The 17,310-nt window shown below is 54.3% G+C and overlaps 1 protein-coding gene and 1 pseudogene across 1 annotated transcript in view; both read left to right on the forward strand.

Moving 5' to 3' along the window:
- Positions 1–17,310, forward strand: part of WNK2 (WNK lysine deficient protein kinase 2) — a 131,054-nt gene that overhangs the window by 85,935 nt on the left and 27,809 nt on the right. The window contains 7 exon segments of the mRNA XM_030293510.1: positions 7,605–8,371; positions 8,647–8,716; positions 10,607–10,668; positions 10,758–11,437; positions 13,353–13,564; positions 14,411–14,599; positions 15,331–15,429. Of these exon segments, the coding sequence (XP_030149370.1) occupies positions 7,605–8,371; positions 8,647–8,716; positions 10,607–10,668; positions 10,758–11,437; positions 13,353–13,564; positions 14,411–14,599; positions 15,331–15,429 (2,079 nt within the window).
- On the forward strand, positions 5,899–5,967 carry LOC115500217 (annotated as a pseudogene).

Raw genomic sequence — 17,310 nt, forward strand, 5'->3', positions numbered from 1 at the left:
AACCTGAACGGATCTGTAACTGTAAGGAGATTAAGCAAGTAATCAAGTCTCCCAACAAAAGTCCAGACCACTGGTGAAGTCTACCAAACATTTAAAGACGAATTAACACTAATCCTTTTCAAACTCCTCCAAAAGTAATGAAGAGGAACATTTCCAAACTCATTTTATCAAGTCACCATTACCCTGATACCAAAGCCACACAAGGACACCACAAGAAAATTATAGGCCAGTATTCTTGATGAATATACATGCAAAAATTCTCAGCAAAATAATAGCAAACTGAATTCAATAGCACATTAAAAGAATGGTAACTGTTATGTGGGACTTATTCCTGAGATGCAAGGATGGTTCAGCATAAGCAAATCATAAATGCGATACGCCACATCAGCAGGATGAAGGGTAAAATCATAGGCTCATCTCAGGTGCAGAAAAAAGCTTTTAAGAAAATCCAACATCCTTTCATGATAAAAATCGCAACAAATGAGATATTAAAAGAATGTATTTTAACATAGTAAAGGTCATATAGGACAAGCCAACAGCTAACATACTCTGTGGTGAAAAGCTGAAGCCTTTCCTCTTGGATTAGGAACAAGAGAAGGATGCCCACTCACTACTTCTATTTAACGTTGTCCTGGAAGTTCTAACCAGAGCAATTAGGCAAGAAAAAGAAACAAATGGCATCTAAATCAGAAAGGAAGAAGTAAAATTGTCTCTGCAGATGACATAATCTTATATATAGAAACCCTTAAAGATTCCATCAAAAACCCCACAGAGGGGTGCTTGGGTGGCTCAGTCGGTTTGGGCATCCGACTTCGGCACAGGTCATGATCTCACAGCTCGCGGGTTCGAGCCCTGCATCAGGCTCTGTGCTGACAGCTTGGGGCCTGGAGCCTGCTTCGGATTCTGTGTCTCCCTCTATCTGCTCCTCCCCCGCTCACACTCACACTCTCTCTCTCGCTCGCTCTCTCAAAAATAAAGCTTAAAAAATTTTTTTTAACACCCTGTTAGAATATTAATTCAGTAAAGTTGCAGGATACAAAATCAACATGCAAAATTCAGTTGCATTTCTATGTACTAACAACAAGCTACCTGAAAGATAAATTAAGGAAGCAATTTTGGGCACCTGGGTGGCTCAGTCGTTTAAGTGTCTGACTCTTGGTTTCGGCTCAGGTCATGCTATCACGGTTTGTGAGTTCAAGCCCCAAATTGGGCTCTGTGCTGACAGTGCAGAGCTTTCTTGGGCTTCTCTCTCTTCCTTTCTCTCTGGCCCTCCCCTGCTCACACACACTCTCTCAGAATAAACTTAAAAAAAAAAAAAGAAAGCGATTCCATTTACAGTAACATCGAAAACGATAGCATATCTAGGAATATGTTTCACCAGGGAGAGGAAGGAACTATATACACTGAAAACTATGAGACACTGAAATAAATGGAAAGGCATCCCATGTTCTTGGATTGGAAGGATTGATATTGCTAAATATCCATGCTATGCAAAGCCATCTATAAATTCAGCCCAATCCCTGTCGAAATTCCAATGGCATTTTCATAGAAATAGGATAAACAGTCCTAAAATTTAAATGGAGTAACGAGACCCCAAGCAGCCAAAGCAGTCTCGAGATGAGGAACCTGGAGGCATCTCATTCCCTAGCTTTAAACTGTATCATAGAACCTTAGTAATCAAAATAGTCGGGTACTGACATAAAAACAGACGCAGGCTAATGTAACAGTCATTAGTCACAGGTAATCACCTAATCTGTGACAAAGGTGCCAAGTACACACAATGGGGAAGGGATGGTCTCTTCAGTAAGTGATTCTGGAAAACTGGATATGCACGTGTAGAAGAATGAAATTGGACCTTCATCTCATACCACTTACAGAAATCAACTCAAAATGGACTAAAGACTTCTCAGACATGATACCATAAAACTCCTAGAAGAAAACAGGAAAAAAGCTCCTTGACATTGGATGTGACACTAAAAAGACAAGCAGCAAAAGCAAAATCATAAGTGGGATTACATCAAACTAAGAAGCTTTTGCACAACAAAAGAATCAAAATGAGAAGGGATCCTACAGAATGAGAGGCAATATTTGCAAATCATATATCTGATAAGGGGCTAATACCTAAAATACGTAAGTAACTCACACAGCTCGATAGCAAAAACAAAAGACCCCTCAAATAATCCAATTAAAAATGGCAGGGGCACCTGCATGGCTCAGTCGGTTAAGCCTTCAACTCTTTGTTTTGGCTCAGATCATAATCTTACGGTTTGTGAGTTCGGACCCTGCATTGGGCTCTGTGCTAACAGTACAGAGCCTTCTTGAGATTCTCTCTCTGCCTCTTCCCCATTCACTCTGTCTCTCAAAAATAAATAAACTTAAAAAAAAATTTTTTTTTTTTTTAATGGGCAGAGAGGACGCCTGAGTGGTTTCATCAGTTAAACTTTTGACTTTGGCTCTGGTCGTGATCTCACAGCTCATGAATTCGAGCCCCACATCAGGTTCTCTGCTGTCAGTGCAGAGCCTGCTTCAAACTTCTCTCTCTCTCTGTCTTTCTCTCTCTCCCTCTCCCTCTCTGCCCCTTCCTTACATGCCCACACTCTCTCTCTTCTCTCTCTCAAAAATAAACATTTAAAAATAAAAATGGGCAAAGAATCTGAATAGATGTTATTTCCAAGGAAATCCTACAAATCGCCAGCAGATATGTGAAAAGGTGCTCAGCATTACTAATCATCCGGGAAATGCACATCAAAACCACAATGAGATCTCATTTCATACCTTTCAGAATGGCTTTTTTTCAAAAAGACCATAGATAACACATGTTGGTAAGGATGTGGGGAGAAGGGAACCCTGTACACTGTTAGTGGGAATACAAACTGGCTAAGCCATTATAGAAAATTGTATGGAGGTTACTAAAAATTTTTAAAATAGAACTCCCATATGATCTCACAGTCCCACTTTTGGGTATAGATCTGAAGAAATCCCTATCTTGAAAAGATAGCAGTACGCCCATGTTCGTTGCAACATTATTCACAGTAGCCAAGATGGAAATAAGCTAAGCATTGACAGTTGAATGAATAAAGAAAATGTAAATATATACAATGGAATACTATTCACCCATAAAACCAAGGAAATCCTGCCATTTGTGACAACATGAACGAACGTGGAAGACATCATGCTAAGTGAAATAAGCCAGAGGGCTAAAGACAAATACTGTATGATGTCTGGGGGGGGAAATTCATACAACCAGAGAGTGGAATGGTGGCTGACAGAGGCACAGATTAAAGGAGAAGCATGTGGTCATCTCAGTAGACGGAAAAAAGCATTTATGAGATTCAAAGCCTGTTAATGACTTTAATAAAAAGAGAAGTATAAAGATGAATTAGTTTAATTTGATGAAGAACGTTTAAAAACAACAGCAACTATTTCTCTAAAATAAGTTTTTAATGTTTATTTTTTGAGAGAGAGAGAGAGAGTGAACAGGGGAGGAGCAGAGAGAGAGGGAGACGGAATCAGAAGCAGGTTCCAGGCTCTAAGCTGTCAGCACAGAGCCCGATGTGGGGTCTGAACTCACAAACTGTGAGATCATGACCTGAGCTGAAGTCAGATCCGACTGAGCTACCCAGGTGCCCCAACAGCAAGTATTTCTTTTTTATTTTATTTTTGAGAGATGGAGACAGAGCACGAGTGGGGGAGGGGCAGAGAGAGAGGGAGACACAGAATCTGAAGCAGGCTCCAGCCTCTGAGGTCAGCACAGAGCCCGATGCGGGGCTCGAACTCACGGACACGAGATCATGACCTGAGCCGAAGTCAGACACTTAACCGACTGAGCCACCCAGGTGCCCCAACAGCAAGTATTTCTAATAGTGATATGTTGAATGCTTTCTTTTTTTTTTTTTTTAATTTTTTTTAACATTTATTTAGTATTGAGAGACAGCATGAACAGGGGAGGGGCCGAGAGACAGGGAGGCACAGAATCTGAAGCAGGCTCCAGGCTCTGAGCTGTCAGCACAGAGCCCGATACAGGGCTTGAACTCACAAACCGTGAGATCATGACCTGAGCCGAAATCGGACACTTAACCGATGGAGCCACCCAGGCGCCCCTCAAATGCTTTCTTTTTGAGATAGAAAACAATCAGATACCAATTATCACCATTTATTTTCATCTCATACTGGAGGTCTTGGTGCAGTGTGGGGTATGATGTCAGGAAGGAAGAGGAGGAGAGAGGCAGGGAGCAAGGGTGAGGAAGAGGAGAAAGGGGAAAAAATAATAGAAAAGCAGCAGGACTGAAGAAGTCTGCTTCTTGTAGTGAAATCTGAATTTCTGCAGAGGGGACCCAGTGTTACCTTTTGCTCCTCCAGGTAATTCCAGTCTGCAGCTAAGTTTAAGAGCCGGTTCCCTTTTTTTTGTAAATATTTATGGAGGTTATGGTAATGGTATAATAGCTTTATTTTTCATTTGGAAAAAAAATGTCATTAATCTCAAAACAAGGTTTTCCAAAGTAAATTTTGGGTTGGTACCAACTTAAGGTAGGCTTCATTCTATTTTCAATTCCAATAGTAATCACTCTTCAAGTAGAATTAAATACATAATGAATGCCATGTAATAGATGCCCAGAGCTGAGTGATTATTCTGATTTTTCAATGTAATTATAAATTGGTGTTCCATAAGTGGTGATGTTTCTTTTAACATTACTTTTTGTTAAGCATTTGGACAGAACAAGATAATAACCTTTTATTAAGAAGCCCTTGTTATAAAATTACTGTTTTGGGTCAGATTATAATTCTTTCCAAGGAATATGTTTGTAAAACTTTTCCCACTCTGGGGCGCCTGGGTGGCGCAGTCAGTTAAGCGTCCGACTTCAGCCAGGTCACGATCTCACGCTCCGTGAGTTCGAGCCCCGCGTCAGGCTCTGGGCTGATGGCTCAGAGCCTGGAGCCTGCTTCCGATTCTGTGTCTCCCTCTCTCTCTGCCCCTCCCCCGTTCATGCTCTGTCTCTCTCTGTCCCAAAAATAAATAAACGTTGAAAAAAAAAAATTAAAAAAAAAAAAAAAAACTTTTCCCACTCTGAGGTGGAAATTATCATGTGGGTTTTTTTTTTTTTTGCAGTAATTATTTCATTTTTACCTCTGACTAATGGCACTTAATTATTATTTTAAAAAGCTATAAGGATTTGAAAGGAAGAAATAAACTATCATTATTTGTTGACAAAGTGCCTATATACATGGAAATTAAAATTTAGGAAAATGTTAAAATTAATACGTGAATTTAGGTGAGGTAACTAGATGCAACAGTTTTTCTATACCAGCAATAGTTAGTAAACAGAAATTTATTACATTTCCATTTGTAGTAACATAATAATAGCAAACATGAAGTAGAAATGATTCTGACAAAATTAGTCCTTTATACCCCCCCAGACCTTTAATAAAATGCTGAGAGAAACTTAAGAAATGAATCAAAAGATATATACCATGTTCATGGATTAGAAGATTCAATATTGTAAACACATTACTTTTCCCCAAATGGATTTACAGATTCATTGTGGTCTCAGTTAAAATTCTGACTTTTAATGGGCACTGACAAGTTGATTGTATGGTATTTGTGGGGATGCAAAAGCCAGGAAAAACCAAGATACCCTCTGGAGGAAGGAAACTGTTCTGTTGAGTACTGGGACTAATTATGTAAACCCACAACTATAGAAACACTGTGGTACTGGAACAGGGGTAGACATTGAACAAGGGAGTAGAAGCACCCAGAGGTACGCCCACGTCTTGATTGACAAGAATGGTCTGACTGCTAAGTGGTGATGATAGGATTGTTTTTGAAACAAAAAGGGAGTGGTGCCTGGATGGCTTAAGCGTCCAACTCTTTTTTATTTTTTATTTATTTTTATTTATTTGATCGCTTCTCGGCCTTTTGGCTAAGATCAAGTGTAGTATTTATTTTTATTTATTTGAAAGAGAGCCGTGAGTAGGAGGAGAGAGAGAGAGGGAGGGAGGGAGGGAGGGAGGGAGGGAGGGAGAGAGAGAATCCCAAGCAGCCTCTTCTGCTAGCGTGAGCCTGATGCGGGGCACAAACTCACAAACCATGAGATCATGACCTGAGATGAAACCAAGAGTAGGCCTTAACTGACTGAGCCAACCTAGGCGCCCAAGCATCCAACTCTTGATTTCATTTCAGGTCTTGATCTCAGAATTGTGAGTTCAAGCCTCATGTTGGACTAGCAATGGGCATGAAGCCTACTTAAAAACAAACACAGAGTGTCTGGGAGGCTCAGTCAGTGAGGCATCTGACTCCTGATTTCAGCTCTGGTCATAATATCGCAGTTGGTGAGATCGAGCCCCGCGTCAGGTTCTGCGTTGACAACACAGAGTCTGCTTGGGACTCTCTCCCCCTGCCCCCCTTTGTCCTCTCCCCAGCTCACACACTCACTCTCTCAACAAACAAAACCACTTTAGGTCCTGTTACAGTTCCCAGGTTGACTTGGGAGTGTGGGAGCACGGAGGCTGCTCTGGGAGGGGAACTGGCACAGGTGGGTAGGGAAGCCGGTTCGCGGCTCCTGAAGGCTGAGGCCCCTGTGACCCGGCAGCGCCGTCTGGGGTGCAGGCCCAGCAGATGTGCGCTGGCGTGTTCACGCTCGCGTGCTAGTGCATAGCAGCACACAGTGGCACAGGAGTCACAGGGGAGTTGGGGAGTGAAACTATGCAGACGCGCATCGTGGGCACATCTCCCAGATAAAATGGCGAGAGAAGCCAGACAGGAAAGAGTAAACAGGAGTCTGCCGATACAATGGTCAAAGTTAGAACTAAGCTGTGGTGTTCAGAGCACGTGTTTGTGTGGCAGTGCCGTGAAGAAACCAGATGTGGACGTTTGTCACCGGCTGGGGGGGGGCAGTGTGAGTCTGGGGGTGTGGGATCCCGGCGCTCCCCCTACCCCCTTGTATTTTTGTAAGCTTTTCATTTCAGTTTGATGCAATTTTAAGTAAAGAAGAGTAGCCTCGAAGGAGAAGTCAGTTGGGGAAACGGGACAGGCTCCGTTCGCTGCATATTCCCAGGCTCGGGAGCACACAGAAGCTCTGGGAGTTCCTGGGCGGGAGCCGGGGTCCCTTGCTTGGTTCCTCCCTCCCGTCAGCTCCTCCCTGAGGACCCCTTTCCAGAGGACGCTGCTGTTGGTGTCGCGTGCTTCTGACCTTACCGGGGTCTGTTCACGGGAGGCTCATGTTCCCTCTGAGGCAGCGAGCGTGTGGGGCTCGCGTAGGCACTGTGCTTTTATCAGCTCATCTTACGAGTGTGTGGACTGGCTGGCGGGAAGGATACCGGAGGCGTGTTTTCGTGCCACACCCCCAGCAGGTGGGGGCAGGTTGCGCCCGAGGGCTGAGTGCTCCTGAACAACCAGAGGGAAGGGGTGGGGGTGGCAGGGGGGCATTGCTGGTGTGGGGGCCTGAGGGGAGAAGCCTGGCCGCTGCAAGGCGCGTCAGGCACACTGGAGAAGAGAAGACCAGCGTGTGGGGTCTGCGGGTCATAGAAGGCATCTTGCTGGCTGGGGAAGTGCCAGGTGAACAACACCAGAGTAGGCTGGTACAGAGGCATTTTCCTGTTTCTTCTAGACACAGCGCCCTGTAAAGACCAGCTGTCCTTAAAGGAAAAGTCCGGCTTCCCAGCCAGTCCACAGCATCTGAGCCAAACAGGCCCCAGGGACACCCCTGGCGGTGCACCGGCCCCTTTGCTGCCATCCTCCCCTCCTGTGACTGCTCTGCCCCAGGATGCGGCCACACCAGCCGCCAGCCCCAAGCCAGAGCCCGCAGTGGGGACTGCTGTGCAGGCAGGGGGCCCAGGGGCCTCTCAGGGGATGGCCAGTGAGCGTGAGACCCCCCAGCCACTGGCAGAGACTCAAGACACCCAGCTTTCTGCACAACCCCCGGGTGCAGGTGGGGGGCCTTGTGCCCCACCTCTGGAGGCCCCCCGCTACCCCTCGGGTTTGGGAGAGCCCACCTCAGCCAGGGAGGCCATGGCCCAGGGTGAGCCCTTGCAGGCTCCGGCCCCTGCACCCAGCGCCCCCGGTGGGACCCCTCAGCCCACCCTGGGTCAGCCCCTACCCCCGTTGCCCCCTGCAGTAGGGGCCATCAGCCTGGCCACTCCCCAGCTCCCCAGCCCCCCACTGGGGCCCACTGGGGCCCCCCAGCCACCCTCGGCCTTGGAGTCCGATGGGGAGGGGCCTCCCCCCAGGGTGGGCTTTGTGGACAGCACCATCAAGAGCCTAGATGAGAAGCTTCGAACTCTGCTCTACCAGGAGCACGTGCCCACCTCCTCAGCCTCTGCCGGGACCCCTGTGGAGGCGGGGGACCGAGACTTGACCCTGGAGCCCCAGCCCGTGGTAAGTTCCGGCCCTACTAGGGTGGCGAGCACCCCAGGCACGCAGACCTGCCTCAGTCGGCTGTGGCCACCCCACACTCAGGCCCACCCCCATGTTTTACAAAAAGCGGCTCATCTGGGGACTTGGGGAGTGTGTGTGCAAGGTCGGGACCTGGTCTGGACGGCCCCGGTCAGGGTGGCCTGGGGAGGAGCCCAGCCTTCATACAGAGGGGAGCCGCAGGTCTCTGCACGCATCACCAGGGGAGACTTAACGGCTCTCTCCGTTTCCTCCACCAGCCGGGAAAGTCAGAAACAGCCCCTGGGCTGGGGGCTGCATTGGAGCAGGCTGGGTCCTCGCCATTGACAGGTAATGAGCCCCAGGTCACCTGCCAGACCCCCAGTGCTTTCCAGGTGCATCCCGCGTCTCTACACTTCATCCCTGTAGCATTTTGGGTGGGACTCGGGCATAGTGGGAGCCCGTCGTGATGCGTTAGTTAAAGCCCACTGTGTTCTAACAGAGCACATGCTCAGGCCCCAAGGTGAGAAAGGCCTTTGTAGAAACAGCTGGGCTGGGTGTCAGGTGGTGGCTGCCCGGCTGCCCGGCTGCCCGGTGCTCTCCATGCGCTCTGGCAGGCATCCCTGAGCCCCGTGTTCTTTAGAAGGTTACGAGATGCGGGAGCTTGTTTGGGTAGAGTGCAGGGCTGGGGCTGAGAGTTTCCAGCTGTCCGTGGAAGCTGCCGGCCTGGGGCCAGCAAGTTCCTGCTGTGGAACTTCCTCTGAGGCTCCTGGGTGCTGCGGGTCTCTGTGGGAGCTCTTGTGGTGGTTCTCATTTCATTGCCTGAACACCTGTGTGTCAACCCAAGGGGGTGGGTCTGACCTTCCGAGGTGGGGTTTCTTCTTGGCCTGGGATTCCTCGGGAGATCAGCAAGATAAAGGTCCAGCTGACCTTGTGACAGGACCCTGGGTCTGTGTCAGCGGCAGGTGAGGCCCCAGTTGGCAGAGCGAGGGGAGTGGCCTACTGGGCCTCTGGATACTGCATTCATAGGTGTCACACTGTCGAGGGATGGGGACAGCTGGCACAGGAGTCAGAAGCCCCAGCACGTGTTTACCTGCGAACCGGAGGTTCAAGCAGGAATGCTCCGGGGGAGAAAGTGAGACGCTGTCCCTGAGCGCCTGCTCCCTCTTCTGACCTCTGTGCATGAGAAATGTACCATGGGTCCCTTCTGTGGCATCAGGGACTTCAAATGCTGTAGCCACTCCCCAGCCCACTCCTCCCAGAGTGCAGAGCTTGTCGGGGAACCGTAGGGAGACGTGGTCAGCATTTCTGGTGGTCAGAGCTGTCTGGAAACAGGGAGTGTAGAGTGAACCCCTGTGCCTGGAGGTGTGCAAAGAGAGGGCAGATCCCCCACTGCAGGGATGTGATGGGGGGGCATCAGGCACTGCCTGGAGGTTGGGGGTGTGTGACATTTGGGTCTGGGTCTCCCTGGGAATCTGTGCAGCAGCAGCCCCCCCAACCTTGCCAGAGGCTCTCGCCCCCGCGGCAGGCACGTCAGTCTGGCTGTGGGCTGGCACAGCCCCTGCCTGCCTGCGGCGTGCTTTTGCCACGTGCGGGCCCGGCTTGGGCCAGTCTCCCACACGTCAGCTCCTCCTGCTCCACCACTCGGTGGTCCTGGGAAGGGGGGTCAGAAGTACCACCCTGCATCCATGCTCTGTAGATGGGGAAGCTGGGATAGCTTCAGATGATGTGGGCCTGCCCTAGACGCTGAGCCATAGAGTTAAGAACTGGCCCTATTGATGCAGGACCTCGTGAGGCCCTCGTATCGTCGGATTTGATGGGGAGTCCTTCAGGTGTATAAAGATGACAGGTGAGATGGTAGTGACATCAGGTGTGCAGAGATGACCCGTGACACAGATTGGCACTGTCAGGTGTTAGAAGTGACAGGTGGCACCGGTGATGGCCATCAGGTGTGCAGAGGGTGGGGCAGTGCCCCAGGTTCTGGAGCAGGTGCCTCCAGGGACCTGAGAGGTGTCAGGCTGGACCCTCCTCCCTTCCCCGAGTCATTGGGTGTCTCCTAACAAGAAATGGGGTCAGGGCCTCCTGGAGTGTTTATAGTTTTCCTAGCTGCTGAGCACAGGCGGTACATCCCCCTGCCCTGGGTGGGGGGCTTCCCTTCCACTGATCCAGTTCAGCTGGAGGGCGCCTGCTCCTGCCCTTGCCCTCCGCACCGACCCAGTAACGACTCTGACGTTCCTACAGCAGAATCATCTTTGAGCCAAGTGACAACCTCAGGTCTGCCCCCGGCGCCAGGTGCCCCCCAGGTAAGGAGTGTTCTCCCAGGCGCCTGGCTGGTGGGGTTTCCTCTCTGCTGCTGTGTGGTGGAAACTTCTCCTTTCCGCTCCTTGTCCAGGATGCCCCTGCTTCTGCCTTCCCTGCACTCCTGGAGCCCGCAGACCAGAGCAGTGGGGTCCCGGGGGAAACTTCAGCCAGGCCCACACCGGGGATGCAGACGGAGGACAGCCGGGCCAGCCACCTGCAGACGCAGGGCACTCTGGCCGCAGGGTCCCCACAGAAGCATCCAGGGCAGCAGGACGGCAGCTCACCAGCCAAAACTGTGGGCCGGTTCTCGGTGGTCAGCACGCAGGACGAGTGGACCCTGGGCTCCCCCCACAGCCTGCGGTACTCGGCGCCGCCGGACGTGTACCTGGAGGAGGCCCCCCACAGCCCCGACATGAAGCTGGCCGTGCGGAGGGCGCAGACAGCCTCCTCCATCGAGGTCGGCGTGGGCGAGCCGGTGTCCAGCGACTCCGGGGACGAGGGTCCGCGCAGGCGGCCCCCTGTGCAGAAGCACGCCTCCCTACCCAGCAGCAGTGGCGTGGCCAGCGACTTCGTGAAGAAGGCCACCGCCTTCCTGCACAGGTCCCCACGGGCTGGCTCCCCGGGCCCGGAGACGCCCGGCAGGGTGGGCGTGAAGGTGCCCACCATCAGTGTGACCTCCTTCCACTCCCAGTCGTCCTACATCAGCAGCGACAACGACTCGGAGATCGAGGACGCCGATATCAGGAAGGAGCTGCAGAGTCTGCGGGAGAAGTAGGTCCTGAGAAGTGGCTGCAGGGGGGGGGGGGGGCGGGGAGCGGTGCTGCCTGTGCTGCGGACCCTGGTCTCCTGCGGTAGCTCTCACTGGGCTCACTGTCTCCCCCAGCGAGTGTGACTTGCTCCACTTTTTGGGGACACTGCGCAGAAGTGGCAGATACTGGAGAGAAGCCTCACAGGCTTCTGCCGTCCCATAATTCCTTCTGCTGGGTTGTGCAAGCCCTGGGGGGAGAGAGCAACACAATACCTCAGCACGCCTGCCGAGACCCCGCCCCACTCTCCTCCCACCTGCGTCGGCCCCACCCCACCCCCAACCTGCCGAGACCCCGCCCCACTCTCCTCCCACCTGCGGCCCCACCCCACCCCCAACCTGCCGAGGCCCCGCCCCACTGTCCTCCCACCTGCCTCGGCCCCACCCCCCCAACCTGCTGAGGCCCTGCTTTACTCTCCTCCCATCTGCGCCCCCGCCTTGCCTCACCCTCCCCCACTTGCCCCAACCACTGAGTTGGGCCCAGCCATAGGAGACCTGTCGACGGCCGAGTGCTGGCACTCAGCAGCCACTAGATTCGGAGGCACGCAGGGAGGTGCCTGATCCAGTGACAGTGTGTCCTTGTGGGGCGTGTGGGGGGTCTCCTCTGTACACTCTCACTTGGGGGTGGTCGCCCTGGGAGCCTGCAGGCCGCAGGAGTAAGGGGAACCAAGAGGCAGCCGCCCTCTCTGGGGTGGGGGGGGCTGTGTAGGGGTGGGGAAAAGGAGGGCGCGGGCCTGGGGTGGGGGTGGGGTGAATTGCAGAGGTTCCTCCAAGAGAGGAATTTGGGTAGTCTGAGGACGGGAAATGAGGGCTAACGAGTCTAGGCTCTTGCCTGGGAAGGGGCCCTGGGCTTTGAGGCACCTGCTGCAGGCCCTAGGGCAGGATCCTCAGATTGGGGGTCTCCCTAGGTCCTCCTGAGGCATCCCCCTGCCCCTCAACAGTGTCACCTCAAAATATCACCCCTTCGGAAGCTAACTTGATGCAACAGCACTTTGCTGGCTAGGGCCGTCTTTCTGAGGTCTGGCAGGCATTGAAGATAGTGAAATCAGAACTTGCTTCCCGTTGTCCGACCACGCAGCAGAAGATGGGTCAGGGCTGTGGCTGAGGGGCTGGGCCCCTGGCCTGGGCAGCCACGCCCATCGTACATCTGAGGGGCTGGCATCAGGCCCAGAGGGGCTGGCATCAGGCCCAGATGGCATGCAGGCGGGTGAGCGGGCAGGTGAGCAGTGGCTGGCGGCTGGGCCAGCGGGTCCCCAAGGGAGGGTCCTTCTCTGGCTTGTTCGAGAAACTTCCCTTGCCCACAGCTAGTAATTGCACCTGTGTCTTCATGGCAGCCTCACACCCGTGTGGCCAGGGGGTGGTGGCGTCTGTGCTGGGAGTCCCCACCCTTGCTCACGTGGGCATGCTCTCATCTGTGACGCCTCTCCTGCGGTTTCCCCACTCAGAGGAGGTGCCATCTATTTGCTGGAAGGGCTGAGGCAGCCTCTCAGTTCCGAATGCCGATCGTTTGCTCTTCCTTTGGGCTTAGGTGTCGGGTTTATACTGCGAGCGTCAATGTGTGGGGTTGTTCGTGTCCCGCTCCCCAGCCACTCAAAGTGGCAGCGTCACGAGTCTAGACACCTGAACCCTCGAATCCCCTCGGGCTCTTCCTCCTACCTCTTGGTGGTGTTGGGGTTGTTCATGCAGGAGACCCCCGGTGGGGCCCACTTGGTCCTGATGGAGACCCAAAGTCTTCAGTGCCCCTGTTTCCTCGACGACGTGGTCCATCTGTCCTCGAGCCCCACTGCTCACACCCTTGCCATGCCCTGAGGGCTCTCCTGGATGGGCCTATGTGCCGGAACCGAGCAGGGTGCCCACCCGGCCCTCCGTCCCCTCCCGCAGGCACCTGAAGGAGATCTCGGAGCTGCAGAGCCAGCAGAAGCAGGAGATCGAGGCCCTGTACCGCCGCCTGGGCAAGCCGCTGCCCCCCAACCTGGGCCTCTTCCACACGGCCCCTCCCGCCGGCCGGAGGAGGAAGAGCAGGAGCAAGCTGAAGGCAGGGAAGCTGCTCAACCCGCTGGTGCAGCAGCTCAAGGTCGTGGCCTCCAGCACAGGTCTGTGCCCTCCCGGCTCCGGCAGGCCGGGGCCGGGACCCGAGTGGGGCAGGCGGGAGGCAGGCGCCCGCACCCAGAAGAGCACTTCTTCGACCTCCTTTCACTGGAGCGGGAAGCCTCTGTAGGTGTGAAGGGCCGGGGTGTCGCCGGGCCCACCCTGAGTGCGCAGGCCTGCTCTGGGGCCGCCAGCCGCCTGGGGACTCGTGTACGAGGCAGGAGGCGGTTCGGGGCCTCTCCGCCTCAGCCCACCTCCCTGCAGGGTGCCACCTGGCTCGGGGTGTTTCCTCTGGCCGTTTCTCAGGCACCGGTCACCTGCTGAAAGTGAGGGTAGAGCAGCTGCCCTTTGGGGGGGGGGGATGGGGAGGACACCCGGGCACCGAGGGTGCGCTGGAAACCCAGTGAGTTGGGATCCCCGGCGTGTGCCAGGTGGGAAGCCAGCCGAGAGCGGAGTGTGAGCCCACCCTCCCGGTATCCCGGATAACCCACGGGGTGCGTGTCCGTGAACTGCAAGAAACGTTACACAAATTACACGAATTCCAGGATGATTCGTAAAGCCAAGTGGAAACTAGTCAGAGTGAGCAGGTCGTACAGGCCTCTTGGGCCCCGGTGTGCCTCTCCCGATGTGCCGTGGTCCTTGCACGGCGCTGGCGACTGGTGGAGGCCGTGGTCATTTTCTCTGATCTTCCTGACGCCCGCGCTCGGGTGACCGGGCCACGTGCCCAGTGCCTGCAGGGACTCCACTTCCCCAAGGTCACCCAGCAACGAGCAGGGAGGACAGATGCACCCCGCGCTGGCCGGTCTGACCCGCAGCGCCTCACTGTGCCTGTCACCCCTTATTCCCCCCAGGTCACTTGTCAGACTGCAGCAGAGCCCCTCCTGCTAAGGACCCTGCCCAAGCCGGGGCAGGGCCCGAAGCAGCTTCAGACCCGTGTGGGAAGGCAGTTCAGACCCAGCAGCCTTGCTCGGTGCGGGCCTCCCTGTCTGCAGACATCTGCTCCGGCTTAGCCACTGACGGAGGCGGAGCGCATGGCTCAGGTGATTCCCAGCTTGCCCGTCTCTGAGCATGCGCTAGCTGCGTAGGGCCCCTGTGGTGTCAGAGGGGCACGAGCGGCGGCAAGGGCCGCCCACAGCCTCTCGAGGATAAAAACCAGTAGAGGTAGCCTTTGAGTAAAGACAGTGGGTAGCCCACCCATCATCGAGGCTCGCTGTGTAAGGCTCGGAGGGAGGCGTGCTCTGCTAGAGCCGGCCCGGGGAAGGCGCCAGGACCCCCGGTCACGTGTGGGGTGCGTGCTCTGCGCCGGTTCCCGGGCCCCCGCCTGCCCTGCCCCGCCCCGCTGCCCACTCCACACGGGTCCTTCCGTCAGGAGGGACGGCTGGGGGGATGAGGGCACGGCCCCTCGAGCTGGGAGTCCGCCTTGAGGAGGAAATGCTCGTCACCTCGGCCGTGGGCGCAGTAGCCGCGTGAGGAGGGGCTCCGTCCCCGCCATCTCTGTCCAGAGGAGTCGCAGTGACCGCTGCTGGCGCCCACCCCCGCCCGCCCGCCCGCCCGCCCGCCCCGCACGCTCTCCCAGGGTCCGCTTCTCTTGTGCTCCAGCGGTGCCTCCTTTCCATTACGTGGTCGGCGGCTGTGGTCCTCCGGGCTGGGCTAGGTGGAGCCGTGGATGCTAAGTGACGAGGCTGATGTGGCTGGTGGTGTGTAGCAGGAATCCCAGAGACTGTACTTGATGCCTGTCTCTTTGTTTTCTTCCCTCTATATTCATTTGCAGGCTGGACGGTTTACCACCCAACGTCTGAGAGACTGACCTATAAGTCTAGTAGCAAACCTCGCGCTCGATTCCTCAGTGGACCCGTGTCTGTGTCCATCTGTCTGTATTTGTTCTTTGTATTTTATCACCTCCTGGCCCTTGGTTTCTCCCCGCCCCTCCCTGTCTTCATTGCCTTCCATACATTCTGTAGGCTGCCTCCCCCTCCCCACTGAAGTCACCTACTTAATATCAAACACAGACCCCTGCCCGCACCCACCCTCTCGGCCCCAGAAAGCGCCAGTGCATGCCCTCGGCTCATGGCCGGCACTAAAAGCATGTGCGGCGGCTTGCCCACTCCTGGCCTCGGGCACCTGGCCCCCCAGACCCCCAAAGCGCTCTGCGTTTTTCTCCTCACTCGTTTGTTTAACTTATTTTTTATGTTGGACGTAGTTTTATTTCTGTTGCGATTGTGGTGCACATATACGTCCGCTGTCCCCAGTTCCAGTGACAACAAAAAAGACAACCCCGGCCTTCTCTAGACGCATGGTGTGTTTCACACGTGTCTGGATTCTGAAGACACGCATGTAGTGAGCGGAGACAGTTCTAGAAGGTCACTGGAGGGTGTAACTTTTGTGCGAGGGCCACAACACAGCACTGGTTGCTGTTGCCCCACCCCCACGCCCTGCATGTGCAAAGGCTGAGAGAAAGGTGCTCCAGCTAGGTCGGCCCACCCCTCCCTCCACTCCGGTCACCTTGGGAACCCATCGGCGTCCCCAGAAAGCCCCAGCCTTCGCTGTGGCTGTCTCTCTGGCCTGGCCCCTCCTGGTCTCTAGCTGGAGCACTTTACTTGGTGTGCCCTCTCCTCCCACAGCCCTCAGACACGAAGTCAGCTACCCAGCTCCTCAGGGCTGTGCTCACCCAAACCTCCGTCCCGGTCACCCTCTGGCTCCTGGGATGCCCTGCTGGCACCCAGGATTCCTGTCCGGGAAGGGAGTATCTATCTGCTCAGGGCCGTCCAGAATTACTTCATCCCTTGGAACAATTGGAAAATGAATCCAAAGCTGTGGGGTTTTCAGGTTTTTGTTTCTGAACACAAAAATTAAGCTTTCTATCAAATGGAAATGGTGGAAATGCTGGTTTGGGGCACGTGGCTTTTTGCTGGTACAATAAAGATACATTGTGTTTGTCAGGACCTGAGGCCACGTCCACAGTGGGCATTTGTCCCCATCAGAGGGGCCATGTCACCCTCCCCCAGGCAGGACAGGGTAGAGGCACAGAACCTCCTAGAGATTCCCAGGGACTGTTTAGTAACAGGTGCCCCACCTGAGCTGCTGGTTGGTTTTGAGCTGGTGGTGGGCAGGGGTGGGCAAGGTCTGAGGGCATCCTGCTCCGTGCATCACTTGCTGGCTCTTTTCTGTCCCAGTGTGCGTGGCTGTCTCCTGAGACCATGGCATCAGGGCACATGGGTCCCCAGGCATCTCCCGGTCACGTGACTGACCGCGGCCTGCTGGGAACATGTGGGTCGGACACAGGAAGCAGGTTAGAGCAGGTGGTGCTTTCCCTGGGGTCCCCTGGTGTGAGTGATCAAGTGCCACATGCTCCTTCAAGGTTTGTGCCCGCATGGTCCTGCGTTCATTTTTAAGAGTTTTCATTTGGTTTACTGTTATTATTCCAAGATAAAAAAAAAAAAAAAAAAATGGGGAGGCACAGCAAAGACAAACGGTCTAGCTTTTGTTTCCGTCTCTGTGGCTAAGAGGAAAGGGACATGTGAGGCATGGCTCGGTGGCACACGGGGCTCCTGGCCTGGGTGGACCTGATTTTAGGTGGTTGGGCCCAGTGGCCTTGCTGTTTTCACAACAGCCCTCTGCAGGCACGCCTCGGCTGAGCTCTTTGCTGTCCTGGCCACGGTGCGGCCCCCACAGGCCCTGGCCCCGGGGGCATGTGAAGGCGTGTCCCTCCATGCCCAGTGCCCTGGTGTCCGCCCAGCCTGCCAGCCTACTC

The sequence above is a fragment of the Lynx canadensis genome, chromosome D4, assembly GCF_007474595.2.
Source record: "Lynx canadensis isolate LIC74 chromosome D4, mLynCan4.pri.v2, whole genome shotgun sequence".
NCBI lineage: Eukaryota > Metazoa > Chordata > Mammalia > Carnivora > Felidae > Lynx > Lynx canadensis.